Source organism: Centropristis striata, chromosome 21, assembly GCF_030273125.1.
Source record: "Centropristis striata isolate RG_2023a ecotype Rhode Island chromosome 21, C.striata_1.0, whole genome shotgun sequence".
NCBI lineage: Eukaryota > Metazoa > Chordata > Actinopteri > Perciformes > Serranidae > Centropristis > Centropristis striata.
The window spans coordinates 11,097,957-11,119,690 of record NC_081537.1 but is presented as its reverse complement, the minus strand read 5'-3'; the positions used below and the strand labels follow the sequence as shown (position 1 = coordinate 11,119,690).

The following is a 21,734-nucleotide window of genomic DNA, read 5'->3' as shown; positions in this document are numbered from 1 at the left end:
TCAATAAGACTAATTATGCCACTGTAAGGTTTATTAAGATTTACTGGGGTATTATTAAAATAAGGCTATTACATGCTGTGTACCTTTGTTTTATATTTATATATGTGTACATTTGTACTTTTTATTTATTGAAAGTCAGGTATTACAAACAGTAAAAACACAGAACATTAGTACAAAACAAAAACAATGCCAGGGGGTCACAGTATACAAAATAATGATGAATTAGTTCGTAAGTATGTTATAAAGAATGCATAGCTCAGTGGTTTTGATGGCTTTTCTGTTTGTTGAAGGTTGGATTGTTGTAATGTACTGTTTGAGTTCCTTCTCAAAAATTAAAAAAGATTGTGATTAGAGAATTTGGATTTGTGTATATGGTATTTTGCAAGTAGAACAATCAGGTTGATTGTTGTTCATAGGACAGGAGAGGAACCCAAACAGTACATTTATATATGTAAGACAGACACCAGAAGAAATATTCTGGGAAATGAATGTACAGACATCTTGTCAGAAAACAGATACAAATGGACAGGTCCAGAACAAATGACAAAGGTCTTCTTCACACTGTTTGCAGAATGAGCAGTTCACGTGAGACTTAAACGTATATAAGCAGGGTGAGGCAGCTTTCAAGCACCCTAAGCAGGGTGAGGCAGCTTTCAGTTATTCTGCTCCTCACCTGTGGAACAAACTACCTGTAGATCTGAGGTCTGCCCAAACGGTCAGCTCCTTTAAATCAGGACTAAAAACACTATTGTTTACTGAAGCGTACTCTTAACTTTAACACTTATCTGCTCTACTCTACTGCCCTTACTTTTTAACTACACAATGTTTGACTTGTGCTTTTTATTATTTTATCTCTTTTTTTTATCCTGCTGTATCTTCCCTGTTTTAATTGACTGTTTATTGTTTTCAATTGTATCTTGCTGTTTTTAATGTGTATGTAAAGCACTTTGAATTACCTTGTGTTGAATTGTGCTATACAAATAAACTTGCCTTGCCTTGCCTTGCCTATATAACCTGAACCTCATTGAAGTAAACGTGGGCAGCAGGGTGTGTGTCCGGCCAGCAGAGGGCGTGTTTTCACGGTTTCCTCCGTGAACCGGAATGATATGGTTTCACCTTGGGTGCATATCGCCGTGGAGAGGCACACGTTTGATTTTAGATAGAAAATTTGACATTCAAATGAAAGATAAATGCCACTGTAATACTGCAGCGCGTCTGACTGTTCGTCAAACAGAGAGGGAAGATGAAACAAGACGTCAGGATACTCTTATTGGGGGAGCGTAAGTCATTTGCACTGACAGCTGACCACAAGCTAAGAGACTAGCAAACATTAGCTTCTGAGGCTAACTTACGAAGTTGTAGCTGAATTTACCTCTGTTACTCCTGGTGGCATGGTGGCGATAATTGCCATAAAAGGGGCATGTGTGTCTTTGCACTAAGTGTGTCCTCATAAATAAAATTATATGTTTTTCGCGAATTGGCCGCCCTCCAATTTCCGCTATGCTAACATAGCTAAAAGTAACTTTGCTGTTCGGTTGTTAACGGTTAATGTTGGGAGGAAACGTTACGTTAGCTGCCGTACAGAAGTTAGTTTACGTATTTGTGTTTTATATCGGGTAATGTTAACTTCAGCTTGCAACTAATTAATTTTAACGTTACATTACACAAACATATTTAACGTTATTTTAACTATCTGCTATTTTAAAAGCTCTCATTAGAGAGCATTGGTATTTTAATGTTGGGTGTTAACAGAAGTTAACGGTAGCTCCATTCATAAACTGACGTTAACGGTAGAGCAGTTAATCAAATAGCTAAATGGCGGTAGTTAGCTTAACTTCAACAACACCACCCATCCCTGTTCTAGTCTGTTTGGGGGTAGGGTGGGGATTAGCAGGTCAACAGTAGATGCCACATGGAGGTGGTGTGAATCATCTGAAAGCTGGGAAGCTGATAATTAAATTCAGATGCATTTCAACATTGAGTGTCAAGATTTTCTTGTCATAAATCTGTAATAAACGTTGTGTTTTGGCTGGGCGCCTATTATCGTCATCCTGTTAAAATAATCGCCTAACTAATTTAAAGTTTAATTAAAAGTTTTGCAGGATGCAAAAAAAACTTCACCAAAAGTGTAACATATGACACTTATTGATCATTTCACTTTAAAAGGATGTAACAAAGGATGGCTATCTCAATTTGCTGCACAAATTTGGTGCATATTGTTACTATTTCTTTTATCACAAATGTGAAGTGTCCCCCAAAATACCACACTATATATGGAGGGACGACATATAAATGCATGCTGTCAGTTGGTTTCAAAAAATATTTCTGTGAGAATTGTATTCTTCAGTGGTTGGATGGGGTGCACTTCAGTTCTGGAAACTGCTGAGAACCCCCCTTATTGTAACATACCTAGGAAAGCCATACATACTCTTGAATGCCCTCGGCTCCTAGTTTGTGGTTGTAGAGTTTTTTGAGGCTGTGATTTTCCTGTTTTATACCATGAGGTACAGTTTTTCACTACAGTTTTAAGACAGAGTGTGTTACAGCCTCTGAAAGATGGATGGGCGGCTGAGGACTCCAGTGTCCTCAAGGAGTTGAAGAGGTCAACTAAAATGATGAGAGTGCTTCATTGAAAGTGAAAAAAATCCATTAGCATAACTGTATATAGAGGGCAACTCTAGAGCATTCTAGGTATAAGTTAGTTTTGATGTTAACATGTCTGTTTAATTCGGTGCCCCGACTCTTTATGTATCGGTGCAATACAGTTGTGTTGTGATAATTAAATGTTACTGATAAGATAAAGATTATTCAGCTAATGTGCTTGTATATGCACTTTATAGTAAGTGTTATCACTACATCACACAAATCAAATGAGATCCTTGAGTCTTTTTCTGGCTGAGCTTCTCATCCTCTCCATACTGTCTCATCCAACAGCCAAGGTGGGGAAGACATCACTCATCATGTCTTTGGTTGGAGAGGAGTTCCCAGAAGAGGTAAGTGACAGTACAACAACTCACCACTGTTGTGTTTTTACTAAAATGTCATTTTTGCTGGGGTTTCATGTAACTGACCACTTCCTTCTTACAGTCTATATTGACCACTGTTTGCTAATTATGGCCACAATTATTCTTCTGCAGCCAGTACTTGGTAAACTGGCTCATTTTGTGCAATAAAGATATGATGCTCACTCCTGGCAAGCTAATAAAAGTTTAATTTTCCTTTGCAACTTACTTTGCATTATGTACAACTCTTTCTACTCCTTTTGCAAAAAATGATTTGTATAGGATGAGATAGATTACTATAGTTTATAACAAGTAATGTGTCTTTTAAGTTGAATTTGTTTCATATTATGGTTTGGCTGATATACTCATTCCAATACTTGGTCTGTTAAGAATCCAACATGCAGCATGTTTGGGCTTTGTTTGACATGATGAAATCAGCCTGCTCTGCTATGTACTTAGTGGACAGTATTGTGCTTCTGTATGAATTTGAGATTCCATTCTTAGTTTCTTTCCAGCAAGTGTATAAGGTGGTAGGTACACAGTGGTTTGATACTATTCAAAATGCCTTGAGAAGTTTTCTATTTATATACGTGTGGTATTAATGATGAATACTATTTGCCCTACTCTTGACACATTTTCATTTGAAAGTGAAAATTGCATTGCTTTTCAGCTTATGGCTTAAGGTTGTTTACTAAGACAGTAACAGTGTCCATGCTTTATGCTTAATTTGGACTACAGCCTGATTAACTGATGGTTGACATTTTATCTATCATGTGCAATCTCTGTCAGGTTCCCTCCAGAGCTGAAGAGATCACCATCCCTGCTGATGTGACCCCAGAGAAAGTGCCCACACACATAGTGGACTACTCAGGTAACATGGCCTGAATTCTTAGTCTAAGTTCAGACTGCCTGACTTTCAAAGACGACAGATCGCTGTACTGTTCACACTACACAACTTCCTGTCTTGTCTTGAGTCTTGAAGTTGTGATTTTCACACGACATCACGCATGAAAATCAGGGCTTAAGTTGTGTAGTGTGGAGTAGGCATTCCACATTATTCACTCGTGAGTGTGCTTGTGCGTGTGCATATGTAGTGTGTGTGTGTGTGTAGTGTGTTTTTCAGCATGATTGTCTAAATATTATGACTTGAAAAATGTTTTGTTTGTCCTAAATAGAAAAGGAGCAAACTGATGAAGTCCTTAAAAGTGAGATCATCAAGGTAAGTACACCTTACCGAACTGATGAACAGCCAGAAGCTGAATGCCACCACTGATTATGGCTGCATTCATCAGCAGATGGAGCAGATGGGTTGTTTTTACCCTCTGCTTTTTGCGTTTTTGCCGCAGTGATTTGGTGTGAATGCAGCCAAAAAAATAATCTTTTATCCAGAAAAGAATATAATTGTTTCTAAGGTTTCTCACAATTTTGTTGTGACCAAAATCCTATTTGTAGGAGACTTGCATTTCTGCCATGTAGGCCAGAACCCTTAACATCCATATCTTTTTCATAGTTCTTTCTCTACCTTCATGTATTTTCCTCCACATACTTTGCAGCAGACCGTCTCAGAACATGCTAAAACTAAATAAAAATGTAAAAATGACTTGTTTGTGCTGTGTCATGGAATAAAAAGTTTTTTACTTTTTTTCACTTTACTATACTGGTATACAAGGTTGACTGAATTCCGAGATTCTGTTTTTGGCATGAGGTCCCTCACAGCTGTTCTTTCTCCACCCCACACAGGCTAATGTGGTGTGTGTAGTGTATGATGTCACCAACGAGGACACGATAGACAAGGTATACTGTCACACTGTACAAACATTCCTCATACTGTATATTACATGTCATTAATGCATTTAAATAAAAAATGCTCTTATGTCTGCTATTGTTTTTCAGATCAAAACTAAATGGATACCTTTAGTTAACGGAGATGCAGAGAAAGGGAACAAGTATGTATCAGTTGTTGATGGGTGTGTGTGTTGCCTAGGGAGGCTCCTATGTGCCATTGGACTTTGGACTCCTCCCTAGTGTTTGCATGTAATGTTGGCAAGCTTTGTAATCTAGGAATTTTAGAATAAGACCTAAGACCAATAATGCCAAAGATGTGAGGAGTGTGAGTGCATGCAGTTGACACAATTTGAATGTCAAATGATTCACATGATATTTTGTATTGCAGGATTATCTGTATTCACATAACAAAACATGAGTGTTGTGTGGATAGTTACCCTGTCTCCATGTGTTCCATCAGAGTTCCCATCATCCTTGTGGGAAACAAGTCTGATCTACGCTGTGGGAGCTCAATGGAAACCATTCTTCCCATCATGAACCAGTTCTCTGAGATTGAGACATGTGTTGAGGTGAGAGTCTCACATACAGTGTGCTAATCACTGCAGTCTGTACACACCTGCTGACATTAGCATTGAGATACGCATATGGTTCCCTGGTTTTATTCAAATACATACACATGCACACTTTATCTTGATTTTAGATTGCTTAAATAATTGTAATTGAAACAGTGCTCAACTGGGTTTTTCAATGGACAATGCAATTGTATTAGAGATTAGGGCAGCCAATGGACTATACATATGTAATGCCATTGTCTTTTTTTGGTATCTGCTAAAATATAACAATTTAATTTAACAAATAAGACACAAATGTGGTATACGGAAACTTTTTTTACACTGTTATTATAATCCGATTTTTTAAGATGCAGTGTGCAGATGTATATGTAGCTTTATGTCCTGTCTATGTACAGTAAGTGTACATTTGTAGGTACATCATCATGCTAGTCTACTTTTTTTAACCTTACTATTATTTTCTTTATTCATTTATGTATTTATGAACCTTATTGTTTATTTTCATTTTACACTTGTTAGTTACTTACTATAAAAATATATAAACTTGCAGGAATGCTAAATGCTAAATGCTAAACTTAACAACAGCATATATCAGTAGATGGCAGCATTTCCTTGTTTCTGAGAGAGAAGGAAAATTTATAAACATGCACCTGTCTGCAGATATTATTTGTTAATTATTTCTTGTGGGAGCAGGCAAAAATGTACAGACAGACCGATTAATCAGTCTACCATTACTCTAAAATTTCCTCCCTGCTGTTTTTCTCTTTCTAGTGTTCTGCAAAGAACCTGAAAAACATTTCGGAGCTGTTCTACTATGCACAGAAGGCAGTTCTTCACCCCACTGCCCCTCTTTATGACCCAGAGGACAAACAGGTCAGCCATTGTTGGAAAGTGATGCCAAATGTGAAGCCAGCGTGTCCCTCTCTCCCAGTCCACGTATTTACATATGTGCATGCAAATTCTTGTTTGAATAATGATAACAATTTTGTCCCCAGCTAAAACCGCTGTGTGTCCGAGCCCTAAGCAGAATATTCTACGTTTCCGACCAGGACAATGACCGTATCCTCAGTGACGCTGAACTCAACTGCTTTCAGGTGCCAGTTAAAATCACTTAACATCATGTCCTCTCAGGTATTATTTGAACCAAAGCTTACTATATAAAATAATCTATCCATCTTTATGTGTAGAAATCATGTTTTGGGAATCCTCTGGCACCTCAAGCCTTAGAAGATGTGAAGACTGTAGTTTGGAAAAACACCAGTGATGGGGTGCAGGACAACGGCCTTACCCTAAATGGTAAAAATCACTCAATGAATAAGAACATGCAACTTTAAACAGTGTTGTTTCATGGCCACACTCAGCTAATGGCTGAGCATTGTATCTCCCTCTTTTTCAGGTTTCTTGTTCCTTAATACATTATTTATCCAGAGGGGCCGACATGAAACCACATGGACTATCCTCAGGAAGTTTGGTTATGACGACAACCTTGAGCTGACTGATGATTACCTTTACCCTGAGTATGTGTAATTAAACTATTGGACTGTATCTGTCAATTTAGATGTGGATTTTTATATTGCCGATAACTATAGTATTACATTATTAGTATTAGTATTAGTATTAGTAGTATTAGTATTATTATAGTATAACAGGTATTCCAATAGTATTAGAAACAAAAGACCATTGTACCAACATTCTACATAGTCATCTGGCATTTGCCCTTTTTCTTCCGTGTTTCCATTTGATATAGCCTTTGTTATGTTTGTACACACTAGCCAGGAATGCCCAGCTCTCCAAATATCTAATTTTTGTTTCTCTCTTCCGTCAGACTACGAGTTCCTGTCGGCTGCACCACAGAGCTCAATCATTTAGGTCACCAGTTCCTCCAGCGGCTTTTTGACAAGTATGATGAAGTGAGTAGCAATCTGAATTGCAGTAAAGAGTAACAGTTAAATGTTGTGTGAAATGTTTGTGACAAATGTATAAATTAAATATGCTGTAGATACTCAGCAGTGGCTCTAGTGGTGGGTATTTCTTGTTTTGAAGAATGGATCCGTTCTCCCTCTCAGGACAAAGACTCTGCCCTGTCACCGGCTGAGCTTAGAAACCTGTTTTGCGTATGTCCTTACATGCCATGGGGTGCAGAGGTCTACATGACCGTCCCAACTACAGATGAGGGCTACATCTCTAACCACGGCTACCTTTGCCAATGGACGTACGTATCTCATGTGATTGGTAATGATTTTATTTGATTGCATGCACTAGGTTTACACTTTTGCGTTCTGCACTGCTTGAAGGTCACATGTATGTCAATCCCTTCACATGCAGGCTCTCTGCGTATTTTGACATCCACCGTTGCCTGGAGCACCTAGGATACCTAGGCTACCCTATCCTCACTGAGCAGGAGTCACAGACTGCCGCAATCACAGGTGTGTTTGTGTGTGTTTGTATCACTGACTCTGTTAGATAAACTGCATGTATATTAGAAAGGTTGAGACCAACTTCCTATAGAACATGGAAGACCTACTGTACATCCTCTTTGAAAACTTAAATCCCAATCTCATAGTTAAGCAGCGTTCTGTAGGAGGATTACCAGTCTTAATCCTGTCCACTGTCACCTACTAGATTTACATACTTGTACATTTGTCCTTGAGATGTGAGAGAATAGTTCAGTTTGTAATATTGCATGTGTGTTGACACATTTACTCATGCATGGTTTTATTAGTGCACTCCAAACATGATATTCATGTTGTTCTTGTGTTTCTTGTGAGCATTAAGAAAAAGGAACAATGATTAGTGATGAAATTAGCGATTGCTAATTAAACTAGTTCCAAGAGCTGTGTAGATGTACTATGTGATGCTGTCTGAGGTGAGTGTGTCAGAAGAGCTTGGACAAGATTGGAATGTGTGATGTAATATATCTCTTTACGCTAATCACACACACACTCTATCTCCGTCTCAGGGGTGAGCACCTTCAGGTGACCCTGCTGTAGATGTCAGAAAGGTCAGAAAGTCACTCAGATTAATGCAGATCTTTTTACAAGGGGAGTAGTTACTGGTTTTAGCATCTGCTCAGTTAATATGTTTCATGGTGGGGAATCAATCTTTCACTCCTTCTGATTTTTCATCCAGTGTCACAACAGCTGGGACTGATACAGTACAGTATACAGAAAAAATTGTTAGACCATTTTTCCTTTCAATTTCTTGTTCATTTTAATGCCTGGTACAACTAAAGGTCATTTTTTTGGACAAATATATTGATAACAACAAAAATAGCTGATAAAAGTTTAATTTAAGAGCTGATATCTAGCCATTTTCCATGGTTTTCTTGATAACCAAAATCATTATCAAGAAACCCACGGAAAATGGCTAGATATCAGCTCTTAAATTAAACTCTATTTTTGTTGTTATCATTATATTTGTACATTTAGTTGTACCAGGCACTAAATGAACAAGAAAGCAAGGAGAAAACAAGGGTGGTCTAATAATTGTTTCCATGACTGTAGATTGATGGATAATTGAGTAATAGCCCCAGATATCCTAAAATATTTACTGTACAGACAATATACACCATATATTTTACATTTCTGTGGCAGTAGCTTTGGGACAAACTTAGCCTTTTTTGTCCCATTAGTGGATTGGATCTAATTAAAAACTCCTGGAATATCAAAGGTGGAAACTTTCCATTAGAATTAACAGGAATTTATGTAAATTAACAGGAATAAAATATAATGGAAGGTGTTTAGTTATAAACCGTGTACTCTGCTATGCCTACTATTTGCTGTGCAGTGGTGTTGGCAGTAGTGTGGGCTTCACATGTGATGGGATCATGCACTTTATATGCAGAGAGTTGATTCCTTTTTAATGGGATGCTGGCAAAAGATATACAAGTAGAAAATATAACATAAGAAATCGTCTTTTTTTTTCATTTGCGTTTCCCCCTAAATAAGTTTAATATTAAAAGGTGTGTGTTTTAAAATGTAAATTGAGCCAAACCCCTGAAATACTGAGCTTAACTTCCCTGGGAATTCTTTTGGAAATTTACCAGAAATTGTCTAACCCTTTATAACCTAATTGAAATCTGTGATTTGAATTCTCTTTTCTTCATCTTTTCAAGTATGTATTCCTACGTGTCTTGTGACTAAAAGTCTTGTTTTCTCTGTGATGTTCAGTTGCCTAACATAGACCAGATTCACATGTCTTGCACTTGCACTGGTGTTACATGCACCTGCATTATTCTAAACCTAGTTGTCTTGCCTTGTGGAAATCTCCTTACTGCCACTAGATGTCACTTTATCTAACTTTGAAGTTATTCAATACAGTCTATAAACTACTTTTACTTTGGAGTCAAATGAATGTATTACAAATAAGTGGCCTTCATGTAATTCTTTTTGCAGTAATACATTTTAAACCCAAACATTTATCTGACAAAATAAGTGCACTTCTTTACAACCTGGCTCTTATTTTCACATTATTCACATTATCATTTTGTTTACAACAACTCTTTATTCTCAAGCTTTATTGATGAGATCTGACTGAGATGCAGCAACTACAAATCCTCTGGGATAAACAGGTTAGCATAAGTCATTTTTACTACTGCAGGGCTGTGGCTTCTATGCTCCGTTTGGTGGCCAAGACAAACCAAACCGTGATCAAACAAAGTAGAACAGGCTCATTTGATGCCAGAACAGAAACAGCAGCTCATGTGTCAGGCTGATCTTCCTCAGCTGTTGCAGGAATCACATCCTCTGCTTTGGCGATGTTGGCCTCCCACCTTAAGGCTATTTATATTATTGCCTGGTAAATGGTAAGCTGGAAGTTTTTCTAATTTCGCCATACAAGAAGTGAAAATGGAAAATCAAAGACTATTTTTAATGTTACCATGAAGTTTGATGAGGTAAGACAGAAGTTTAGCTGTGACCTTGAAGATAAGAAGCCCTGCTTGTTTGAGTATTGGGTTTATAGGTTGTGTTTCTTCTTGTTTATATATGCAGTAACACAGGATAAAGAGGTGGACCTGGAGAAGCGCCAGACACAGCGGTCAGTGTTTCTCTGCAAGGTGATCGGACCGCGAGGGACGGGCAAGACAGCCTTTCTCCAGGCCTTCGTGGGCCGCAACATTGCGGTATGGCACAGTCTGGAGATGAAAACATAAAATGTTTTGTTCTTAAAACGTAATAAACTTCTACTAGTCTGCATCATCAAGATTGATAATGCTAAATAATGACTGTGTTCCTGGGTTTCTTGACAGAATAAGGGAAATTCCAGCAGTGCCTTCTCCCCCTATGCCATAAACACTGTCCAAGTCAGCAACCAGGAGAAGCACCTTATCGTAAGTAGCTCCCGTCCTGGTCCTAATGCTGACCCTAAACCTCTGACCCTGAATAATGCCTGAGCACAAACTCTTCAACTCCCCTTGCAGCTCAATGAGGTGGATGTGGAGGTGGAGTTCCTGAAGGCATCAGATGCATCCTGTGATGTTGCTTGTCTCATGTATGACGCCAGTGACCCCCATTCCTTCGACTATTGTGCCAGTATATACAAGGTCAGTGGCTGCATAAAGATAATGATACAAGTGTTCATTTATTATCATTGTTCCATCATATTTGCTGGTGTTTGCACACAGTCGGCCTCATTAATAATACAGTATTACAGCTCACTTCTTATATCTTTTTGTAATTAGAATAGCAAATTTTGGAGATTTGAGAATTGCCTGTATTAAATAATCATATTAAAAATATGATGGAAGGAAGATCTTTTTGTAATGGACAGTAATATCATGGTGCTTAGTTTGATGAGCTGTGGTTACATAAATCTTGTTTTTTATCTTTCAAACCAAATTACAATTCACAAAATGACCAAATCCCTGAACAAGGCATGCTACAATGACTTCTTCCCTGCCCTCTCAGCTAAAGTTTTTTCTCTTGGTCCTATTTCTTACTTAGCAACACTACATGGAGAGCAAAATCCCATGTGTGCTGGTTGCTTCCAAGGTGGACCTTCCCGAGGTCAAGCAGTTCCACGGGATGACTCCAGCGGAGTTCTGTTATAAACACCAACTGCCTCCACCGCTGCCCTTCTCCAGCCTGTTCCTCGACTCCACCAGCAAGAACATCTACTCCAGGCTTGCCTGGGCAGCAGTATACCCGTATGTTCTATTTAGACAAACTACTGCTCTTAAAAGGATAGTATGGATTTTTTTGAAAGAAGGGTTGTAGGAGGCAACATACTGCTGAAAACAGGTGCAGGAGCAAAACATATTTGAGCCACCTTAATAAGCTGATATTATCTTTTTAGGTGGGCATTTAAGTCTCCACTATATTTAGAGTATTTCCACCACCTTACCTTGCCATCAGACATCCCTGAAGGGGGATCTGAAGCCGTTCTATACTCTTGTCAAAGCCACCAGACTCCATTGACAAAAATAGTCATTTTACCTCACAGAACACGAGAGTTGCTGGTTTACTGCTGCTTTGATCATAGTTTGTTTGTGTTATTGTGTGACTTTAGTGTTTTCAGGGGATAGTTTAGATCCACTAAAAAAACAAAATCAAACTAAACGATCAAGGCAGCGGTAGATCAGCAACAAGAGCATGAAATGGTTAGAGTTCCCCCGCATTAACTTAAACGCAGCAAGGTTGAGCGGTGAAAATATCCCAAATGTAGTGTACACTTAAACTGATATTGAGTGGGCCATTTAAGGTAGCTGAAATACATTTTGCTGCTGCCCCCGTCCACCGCCGTACATTGCTTAACATTAAGTGCAAAGAAAATGTAAACAGTAGAGAGGTAGACAATTTTTACTCATTAAATCACCTGTGTTTTGCTCTGTCTGTGGCTAACCTTCATATTTTTTTCCCTCCAATCTACAGACACCTGAATGGCTCAGACATGAGCAACACATCATTCTGGCTGAGAGTGGCGTTGGGCTCCGCCGTAGTTGCAGTTCTGGGTTTTGCTATCTACAGAGCTGTTTCCAGACTGAAATGATCAACAACCAGTTGAGCTTCTCCTTCCTCTTTTTTTTAAAAATCCAGACGCTCCATCGATCCATCCATCAAGACCAAACCTCAGAGACCAGATTCAGAGCCACCGCATCATTTTACTTTTCACCTCTAAGGCTCCCAGGAAGCTCTTCGTATCTCTGCCCTTCCTCCCTTCGTCCTACCCTCTGAGTCAGTTGATCGCAACAGTCCAAAAGCAGTTGGAAGCTAGTGATCATATTATTCCCCCACGCTGCTGTGTCCAGCTTTTTCTGCCTTACATTGTCCAACCAGGTTAAGTAGGAGTTAGCCTGTCAGCTCTCAGTGCATTGATACACAAAGAAGTGTTCATCCAAACAGGTGCTTTATCAAAGGGGCGGAAATGCAGTCGCGTCTCTAATCTATTGCTTTCCCCTCAATTATCTGTCAAGTGTTAATGGTGAGATTGGAGAGTTTTTATATACATGCAGTGTTTCTTAAGCATAATACATAAAAATGCCAAAATTACGAGACTGAAGAACCAAAGGGCAGCACATGGAGCATTTTTAGCTGAGCAAACATCCTGATTGGCTGCCACTGAATCCCTTGCTGGAACTCCCCCAATGAACTACACTCTTCTGTCTGACCATGCCACCACAGATACTAGATGTTCATATCTGATTTGCCAAATACCTCCAGCAGCAATGACTAGTCGTAGCATGTTAATTGGCATATTATTTTGCCTGAGAATCAAATATTTTAATGTTTTTAGCAGTAAGGCCTCTACCAATCTGCTGTGGCAGGGAGAAACGTGCATGAAGACGAATGGCAGTTTGTGTATGAATCTACAAGAAGTCAAAAAAAAAATTCCTCCACAAGGAGGCCAATCAAATCTTAGAAATGACAAAATGTTAAAGAAATATCTGGTCAATGAATCTCTGCTTCCACTTGATTTCCTTCTGCTCACATTGAATTTGTTGATTTTGACAGACTGAAACAAGCTGATGATTTGTGATTTTTCTTTCCTCTATTTACATACACCTGACACTGTGCATACACTTTGACCTTGTTACATAATCTACCATTGCATTGTTTTCCAACATGAGTCAGTCATGTTATGTATGTGTTATTGCTTTATTTAGCTGGGGACCTGCTGTTTCTGCAGAATACACTTCTGTGACTTTTAAAATATGGCTGTTTTTCTTACTGAAATTGAACTGATTTAGATGCTTAATAAAAGACCAGACTAGACTGGGTGGGGACCTTTTACCCAAAAGACTTTATGGATGTTGGGATGAAAGATGAATGCTGTGCTTTATGTCAGTATCTCTGACAGTTGGTGCCTTTATTTCCTCCATATTCACCTTGATGGATTATACTACATATTGTATGTATTATGTTTTAGTTCTTGTATTATTTTAGTATATTTATTCTGCCAGAAACCATATAATCTTAATCACAAAACATTTGTTGTTAAAAGTAATGGACTCCAAAGGTAGTTTTCTGCTTTGTTGTCGGCATTCATTTTGCAGTACCCTGTGTTGAAGCAATGCCAATTACTACCCTTCTGCACATAGCATGCCAAACATGCAGGGACATCATGCCTTTGCAAGTCTAGATGTCCTCATTCAGCCTGAAGTAGTTTAATAAGGTTAGTTTGATGATCTCACATCAGTCTTTAAAGATAATAATGAATAACTGTGTGTAGAGGTTTAATATGTGTGTGCAATCTTGACTTTCATTAGTTTGACTCCAGTCTGTCTGCTGCCGCGTCTCAGTCTCAGCTGCAGTGAAGAAGAGTCTTCTGTTCTTGCAAGACACCACAAGATGGCAGTGTTGCATTTCAGGTGAGGGGCAGGGGAGTAAAAGCGCTGGGTGTGTCTGCGAAGCCACCTCCTCGCTCAGTGGACAGAGGATGTAGGGATTTGGAGTGTAGTTTAAGAGCTAGAAGAACTAGGAGAAACGGACATTGAATAACGGCTGTAAAGTTATCTTTATGTCCAGTATTTAGGGCAGCTTTTGGCGCCCACACTGGGATGTTAAAACCAGTTTTACAATGAAATCCATTTATTCTACCGCAAATGAATCTATGACTTGTTTACCACCACAATTCCCTTTAGGAATTTACTTTCTGTGCACTTTAGTCTCCCAATGGTGTTTCTATGGTATAAAGGTTTTTACTTGATAGCGTCGTAGTATCCTACATGTCTGACCTCATGACTAGTTGTTAAAGCAGTAATATTGAGTTAAAGTGCACGACTATAGTCATTGATACACTGATTATATTTAACTTATTGTCTAACTTAACTATTTATTGCATTGTGCACCCATGTGCATCAGCCTCTGTACAGACTATCATCCTTCATTGGAGCTAGACGGCCTTTGATGATAGACGGTACAGCCCGTGTACAACTAATATGCAGCGGGATATATATATATATATATGTATGTATATATATAATACCGTGAAGGATACAATTGTATTAGGCTGTTGAGCAGATTACATTAGTCTTATTAATATTTGACATGCAAAAAAATTCCCTTGGTTTCCCTCACCAAGCATATTACGCACGCGTAAAATGCGCGCAATAAGTTGACTGACACATTTTGTAGAAGATGACAAAGGTTTATTGAATCGCAGTATAAACAGTCTTCAAAAGTTACTGAACACAGTGGGATGTTTGTATGTTATGACTCCTCTGAACATGAGGGAATATACAAAATGGAATTTGAATGACAACTATAGAGCCTTTAGGCAAATCTTGCTGACGTCCACGACCTATGGTCTGTACATTGTCAAGGCTCAACAATGCACATCATTGTCACATTTGTATTTTCAGTATGACCCCGTGCACTGACAATAACTATTCGTAAGTTCAACTGTATTTACATTTTTCCTTTTCAGCAATGTATCCAAAGATCAGACAGAAATTGACAGTATTATTAACGCCAAATAAAAATGCTCACAATTATTCCTACAGCATCTATAGGCTATAGTGCAATGGAGATAAAACTACTGGTAAAAACAGCATAAGTTTGCATGAGACCTTACAAAAATAATACATATACGAAAACATTTCCTTAATTATTTACAGGTACTTTCTTGAAATTGTCCTTTTACTTCTTTTTTGCTGTTTTGCCCTTTTTGGCTGATGGCTTAGGCTTGGGCTTGGCTGCCCTCTTTGGGTTTGGTTTTGCCTTTGACTTGGGCTTGGCTTTCTTTGCTGGTGGCTTGGCTTTCGGTGGTGGCGGCTTTTTCGCGGGGGGCTTTTTCGCTTTCTTTGCAGCTGCCTTCTTGGGTTTTTCCGGCCCCTTGGACAACCTCTTGAGTTTAGGCGCCTTCTTGGTGGGTTTGGTGGGTTTACTTTTTGTCAATTTGGCAGGCGTCCTGGGTGGCTTTTTGGTGTCGTCTGGCTTGTTAATCTTGAAAGATCCGGACGCGCCGACGCCTCTGGTGTGGCGCAGGACCCCGGACGCCACCAGCCTCTTGAGGGACAGTTTAATCTGCACATCGACGTTGTCGCCCACCTTGTAGTTCTTCCTCACATACTTCAGGATGGACTGCCGGGACGCTCCACTCCGACTAGCGTCATGAACGATGGCTGCTTTGATCATCTCCGAGTACTTGGGGTGAGAAGCAGGTTTCTTGGGCTTGGCTGCCTTTTTGCCTTTAGCTGGAGCTGCCGACGTCTCTGCCATGGTGACTTCTCTTTGGAGTTAGTTAACAAAAAAAAGTCCAGGGGGTGTAATTTCACCCGGCTCAGCTGGTGCACCGGAGCGTCAGAAGCAGCGAAATATACACACTGACACAAACGAAGCGTTTCCCCAGAAAGTCCGAATTGGCAAACAATGCCACACTTCCAGCTTTCACTGGAAAAAAATGATATAATTGTCCACACAAAGTGACGCGTCAGTAGCCTACACTGGATCACTTAAGTGTCTTATTCCACAGGCGCCTCAGTGAGCCTATGAAGCCTATCTGCGGACGTGATTGAGAACACCAACTGCCAGCAGCTGATCTAGCGGACTCCATGGAACTGGCGCCGTCCCGTTTGTGTTTCTTCATCCTCCATCTCTTGACAAATATAAAAGCTACGGCGGAGTACTGATCCACAAAACACTATGGGCTGACAGTAGAGACATTAGGCTTCACGGGGACACACTTTTTTTTCTTCATCCGCGCCGGCGAACAACTTTTATTCCAGGAAAACCCGCTGGAAGTAATGCGGGCTGTGAACAATTTTGCACAATTCGCGTTAAATTGACCCAAACAGACGGAGCCTGGGGCAAAATCATCCAATGCATATCGAAATTGTATCTATGCTTAAACGGATGCACGCGGTTCTGTTTGATTCCGTCTCCGTTTTTGCTTTTAATACATCGAAACATTTTCCCAACTAACACAGTCCGGCCATTGACTTTGAGTGACGTGGTCGAGATTATTTGCTGTTAAACCTGCTATAAATGAAATGTCACAGTATCTAAGTTACAGGTGACACTCGGGATGATGATATGGGTTTATATGGGTTGAAATTCGGTGGATGGGATCGTTGTGTTTGCTTGTTTTTGGACAGAATTGGTTATAACCGTCACTATGGCAGTCACCACTCGAGCTCCATTGTCAGGAAAGTTGCCAACACCTCCAAAGATCAGGGACTCTGATACCGGATCATAAAATTGATCACCACATTTCCGATAGGGGTATGAGTGGCTGCTGTGTGACCAGGTGTGAGTCCAGCTGCGAGGGGGGCTGCAGCCGAAACCAAAGTCCTTCAATATAGGGCGCAGTGATGGCTTTCTTTCTTTTGTTCAGGATCTGGCGCATCAGACCAGTCAATAACAGGTTTGACATTTGGCTTTCCTCATTTTTATGGGGATCTGGGGTCCCTGGCTTACACAACAACAACAAAAACTTAATTTAAAAACTTAACTATATTTGAACTGAATTATTTCTTATTTTATTATAAGGTCTGATGTCCCTCCCTGCAACGCCATTTTGATTCCTATATGAAAGTCACATCCACTGGAGTAGTGCTTTTCCCCCCGACTTTTGTGGCATGGTTATCTGAATTATTGGACACTATTTTTTGATTATTACCAAATTTCTGCCCTCATCCACATCATACTCAGTGGTGTAAAACCACACCAGGCTGTTTGTGAGAGAGGTGGTCCTCTACAGTGCAGAGTACAGTGGGATACCTACTGCCCATTTTGAAGCAATGAAGTCCACTGTTGTTCAAATTATGAAATTTGATTTAAAATTGAGCATAATGTAACATGTGTATTTTTGTATAATTGAGCAGATAAATAGGCTAGTGCAAACATTCAAAGTAAAGTTCTATATAAATATTAGAGTTCTGCTCCTCGATCTCCACCTGTGTCCTTACAGTGACTTGATGACTTGATTTGTTTTTTTTGGTGTGTATGCGCGTGCGTTTTAACGGGAGGGTGGGTGAGTTAGGGGGGACTGAATGAGTGAAAACGAGGAGGGAAGGAGGGAGGAGTGAATGAGTGATTTTTGTTTTGTTTCATGTAGCACAGAGGAGGGAGGGAGTAGATGGAAGGGTGAGTTGTACTACATAGCACAAGTGCACAGAGGGGAGGGGGAGTAAACAGATGACAGGGTGAAGGAATGAATGAGTGAATAAAGCGGCTAAGGAGAGCTGGAGTGAATAAAAAAATATGCATCGCGCAATTGAATGAGCGTGTAAAGGAGGGAGGAGCATAATTAAGCTATGCAGTGCGTTGCATAAATGCTTACTATAAATATACAGTAACGGCTCTTTTGTTTGCGACTGCTATTCGGGCCATGTGTTGCAGGAATAGCTTTTCGGTTTGTTTTGATGTTTTGGAGTGTAGAATATTGGCGCGTTGTTTTTTTCACCGATTTTCCGGAGAGATGTGTTATTGTCTTGTGCCCCGTTTAGGAAGCGTCGCTGAAGAGCAGCAGTCAAACACAGACTTGTCCCCGCGGTTTGACCACTCCCTTTACCCGCCGACAGAGGGACGTCCTCCACACTGACTGGACCTCCCGAGCTCTGCTCAACGCATAATGGCAAACTAATTATGGGTATAATGAGATATACCTTAATGAGCAGTGCATTTTATTAGGCTGCTTGCAATGCCTTCCCGTTTCGTAGGCGACTGATAATTGAACATGATTGATAATTATCCAGTGGTTGGTCTTGAATTGTCCCTGTGAGAATACCCTGTTATGTTTTTTTCTTCAATTTGAGGTATTTGTGGCGTGGATACAGACAGAAATTATTCCTCTTTTTTTTTGTATCACCTATATTAGGAGTATTACGCTTATCCAAATCCTCGATTCCATTGGATTTTCAATTTTAAGGTCACGATTCAATAACAACTTCGATTTAAACTTATTTTTCTGCACTGTGGCAGACTATCAAGTCATGATTCATTATAATAAAGAGATCATTGATTTTATGAACTAACACCTGTAATTAAAATTTTCAAATTTAAAAAAAAGATAAGATACATGGTATGAAGTGCAATACAATTGCTATGTTTCTTTTCTTAGCACTACACTAAGGTCTAAATTTAAATATTGACAATTTTGCTTTTGATTTAATAATTGAACTTGAAAGCTCATTTTGACTGGTTTTCAAATTAGAATTTAATTTGTGGCACCCCTTGTATACAGTCCTCTGCAGTTGCTGCCAGGGTGCTGAAATCTAGCTTCCCAGTTGTATATTTAGTCACGCCAATGTCTGAGTTGCAAATATATTCAGCTTACGTAACGCCTAACCCTGTGCTGGTTTATTTGTCAGAAGTTGGAGAGAGTCGAGTGGGAGGTATATTACACATGTATTTACAGAAGATGGCTACACCATCCTGTCAGGAGTGTTTTAGCGTCGCACCTCTAAATTTATCTGATGCCAGTTTGTAATTTTAGCTGCCTAAAACCCTCTCAAGTCTTGTCCTGCCTCTGCCCCCAAAGCATTCTGGGTAAAATCATCCACCATTTCACTACTGAAGGCCTCAGTGTGCTCCGTATCAGGATTGCGGATCAGTTGTCAAGAAAAGTCCAAAACTATCCAGCATGTGATCACATTGTGTACTGTTCTCTTTTCAGAGTTGCTTTGATTTGAAGACTGTGGAGTCATTAACTCTGGCTTTGAAAGTAAGATAAGGTTAAATTAAATCACATCACTTTTTTTATTTACTCAGGTGGCAGGAAAAGAAGGCCTGGAGACAGGATTTAGATTAGATCAGATTCTCTTTTCTGCTGTGAACCCTCTAGGTTTCTTTCCACTTTTATAATCACTTCTTACAAACTATTCTCTTTACACAATTTGTAAAACTGTATCGGATCAATTCTGCTTCTTTCATGTTAATTAAACAACTTGTAAACTTTCAACTATCCCACAGCCTAAAATCTAAAGATTAAAGCAAGAGCTTTTAAAAAAAATTAAATGTGCTGTTGCAGAATAATTACACTAGTTACCAATCCTCAAGTTTACTCATCCATGTTGTTTAAGTTTGCATTTTTGAGTTTATAGCTCTAGGGCAACTTAATACTCACTTACTAGAACAAATGCAATTACTCAAATTTATTAAATTTAGTTTAATTTCAATGTTCAATGTTGTTGTTAATGCTGTGTAATTGTGGTTGTATGGTGGTGACTTTGCCTGAGACTAACCTATTAAGTACAGGTTTTACTTATAGATGGCATTTAATAATTAAAAAAAACAAAATTAATCTTCCCTCTGATACAAAACTTACTTACTCACTTTTTTTCAGGGGGATTTTTTTGTGTGCAATGTCATGAGAGTAATGATTTCTTTGTTTTTAACTACAGAAGAAATGTGAGTCATCTTCAATTGTAGGCCTACACACTAAAACATGTGGAAGGGAAACTCCCAGTGTTTTATCATAAAGTAACGTAAAATTCAGATGAAGTCAGCTTCAGCTGTTGATCACATTTACAGCCTCAAAACTAGATTTTAAAAAAATTAATTTCCACGGAAGACACCCAATGTGACATTGTGACATCTGCGTGTGACTGAGTGAACACCGGTTCCACTCTAGCAGAGTGCTGTAAGTAAAACTTTAACAAGAAAATACACAAAAATGTATACAGGTATAGTTTTTGTAAGAGATAATGAACAGCCACTGGGTCATTATAGTGAAATGAATCCCAACAGGGTGATGCAGGAGGTCTAAAAATCCCAATAATTGCAACAATGATCCACTTATGCATTATCGTGCTTATTACACAGCTACTTAAAACTCAAAAAGTCAACACAAAATATTGTTTGAAAAACAACTTTATTATTTAATTTTGGAATTGTGTCAATGGCGGATATCTGCTATTCAGAAATAACAGACTGTAGAATGCAGTGCTGGACCAATCAGAATCGAGTATTCAATAAAGCTGTGTAAATGAACAAAGTAGTTCATCAGAATCAAAGGCGTTTTTTATTGCCAAGTAGGTTTTCACATACAATGTGGTGTATTGGTGCATAAGAACAAACAAAGTACTCAAATATAGATAAAAATTTAAGGTAAGTACTTCAGTCAAAAGACAACAGCTTCAATACAAAATATGAAAAATAGAAAAGTCAACATAGAAAAACATTTAAAGATGAATAAACAGTAGAAACAATATGTACAAATATGGAATTATTTAAATGAGGGAAGGAGCTGTGCAAAGTATTCTCTCCTTCTAGTTGCATTTTGCATATATAATCAGTAAATCCCAGTTTTAAAGTGCTAGCTGTGTCCTCAGGCTGGATGTCGCTTAGTTCAGCTGCCACAGATAAAACAGTTTATGTCTTTGTGATTAGACCTGTTCTAAACTAACAGCATGCCATGTTGAGACAACATAAAGTGAGAACAAGGCATTGACACACTTGTGGTTTTAATATACTTGTCCCCGGGCCAGCTGGGGTGTGAGTCTGCTCTGTAGAGGTAGTGTGTGTGTGTGTGTGTGTGTGTGTGTGTGTGTGTGTTCGGGATGCGACAGTTGTTACAACACTTGAATGTGCGAGCAGGTGTCGGTGGCCAAATGCTGTGCTGACTGCTGCACAACCAAGCCAATAGAGGCCCGTCAGTTTGGCCCACACCAAGACGCTCTTTGTGACAGTCTTACCATTCACGCTCCGGCCCGTCTCATTATGTAGAGCAGGTAACTATTTCCACAATGTCAGCTGTCTAACAACCTCTCACATGACAGGCTTGTCATTGGTCGCAGTCTTTCAGAGCACCTGTGAGCTGTCACTCAAACCCGCAGAGATGACTCTAGCAGCTATTGTATTGTCTCATTGTCTCATGCTACCACATGACACAGCATTTTTGTTGAACAGTTTAAAGGTTGTTGTTTTTTAAACACAGGTGCTGCACTGAAAGATAATGAGCCAGTTATTATGTTCATATTAGTGATAAAACTAAAATG

General features: G+C 39.2%; 2 protein-coding genes across 2 annotated transcripts; one reads left to right on the top strand and one right to left on the bottom strand.

Annotated features, from left to right (window-relative positions):
* Window positions 1-1,092: 1,092 nt before the first annotated feature.
* rhot2 (ras homolog family member T2) lies at window positions 1,093-13,251 on the top strand. Its single transcript, XM_059324040.1, has 19 exons — window positions 1,093-1,280; window positions 2,935-2,993; window positions 3,792-3,873; window positions 4,178-4,221; window positions 4,743-4,796; window positions 4,896-4,948; window positions 5,248-5,356; window positions 6,128-6,229; window positions 6,352-6,450; window positions 6,544-6,652; window positions 6,753-6,873; window positions 7,182-7,266; window positions 7,423-7,568; window positions 7,682-7,782; window positions 10,348-10,478; window positions 10,605-10,685; window positions 10,776-10,898; window positions 11,299-11,501; window positions 12,226-13,251. Exons 1-19 carry the CDS (start codon window positions 1,244-1,246, stop codon window positions 12,341-12,343), a joined length of 1,857 nt encoding a protein of 618 aa, XP_059180023.1. The 5' UTR covers window positions 1,093-1,243; the 3' UTR covers window positions 12,344-13,251.
* Window positions 13,252-14,920: 1,669 nt separating this feature from the next.
* Window positions 14,921-16,281, bottom strand: LOC131958963 (histone H1.0). The gene has a single exon (XM_059324043.1). It carries the CDS (start codon window positions 16,012-16,014, stop codon window positions 15,433-15,435), a length of 582 nt encoding a protein of 193 aa, XP_059180026.1. The 5' UTR covers window positions 16,015-16,281; the 3' UTR covers window positions 14,921-15,432.
* Between the last annotated feature and the right edge of the window lie 5,453 nt (window positions 16,282-21,734).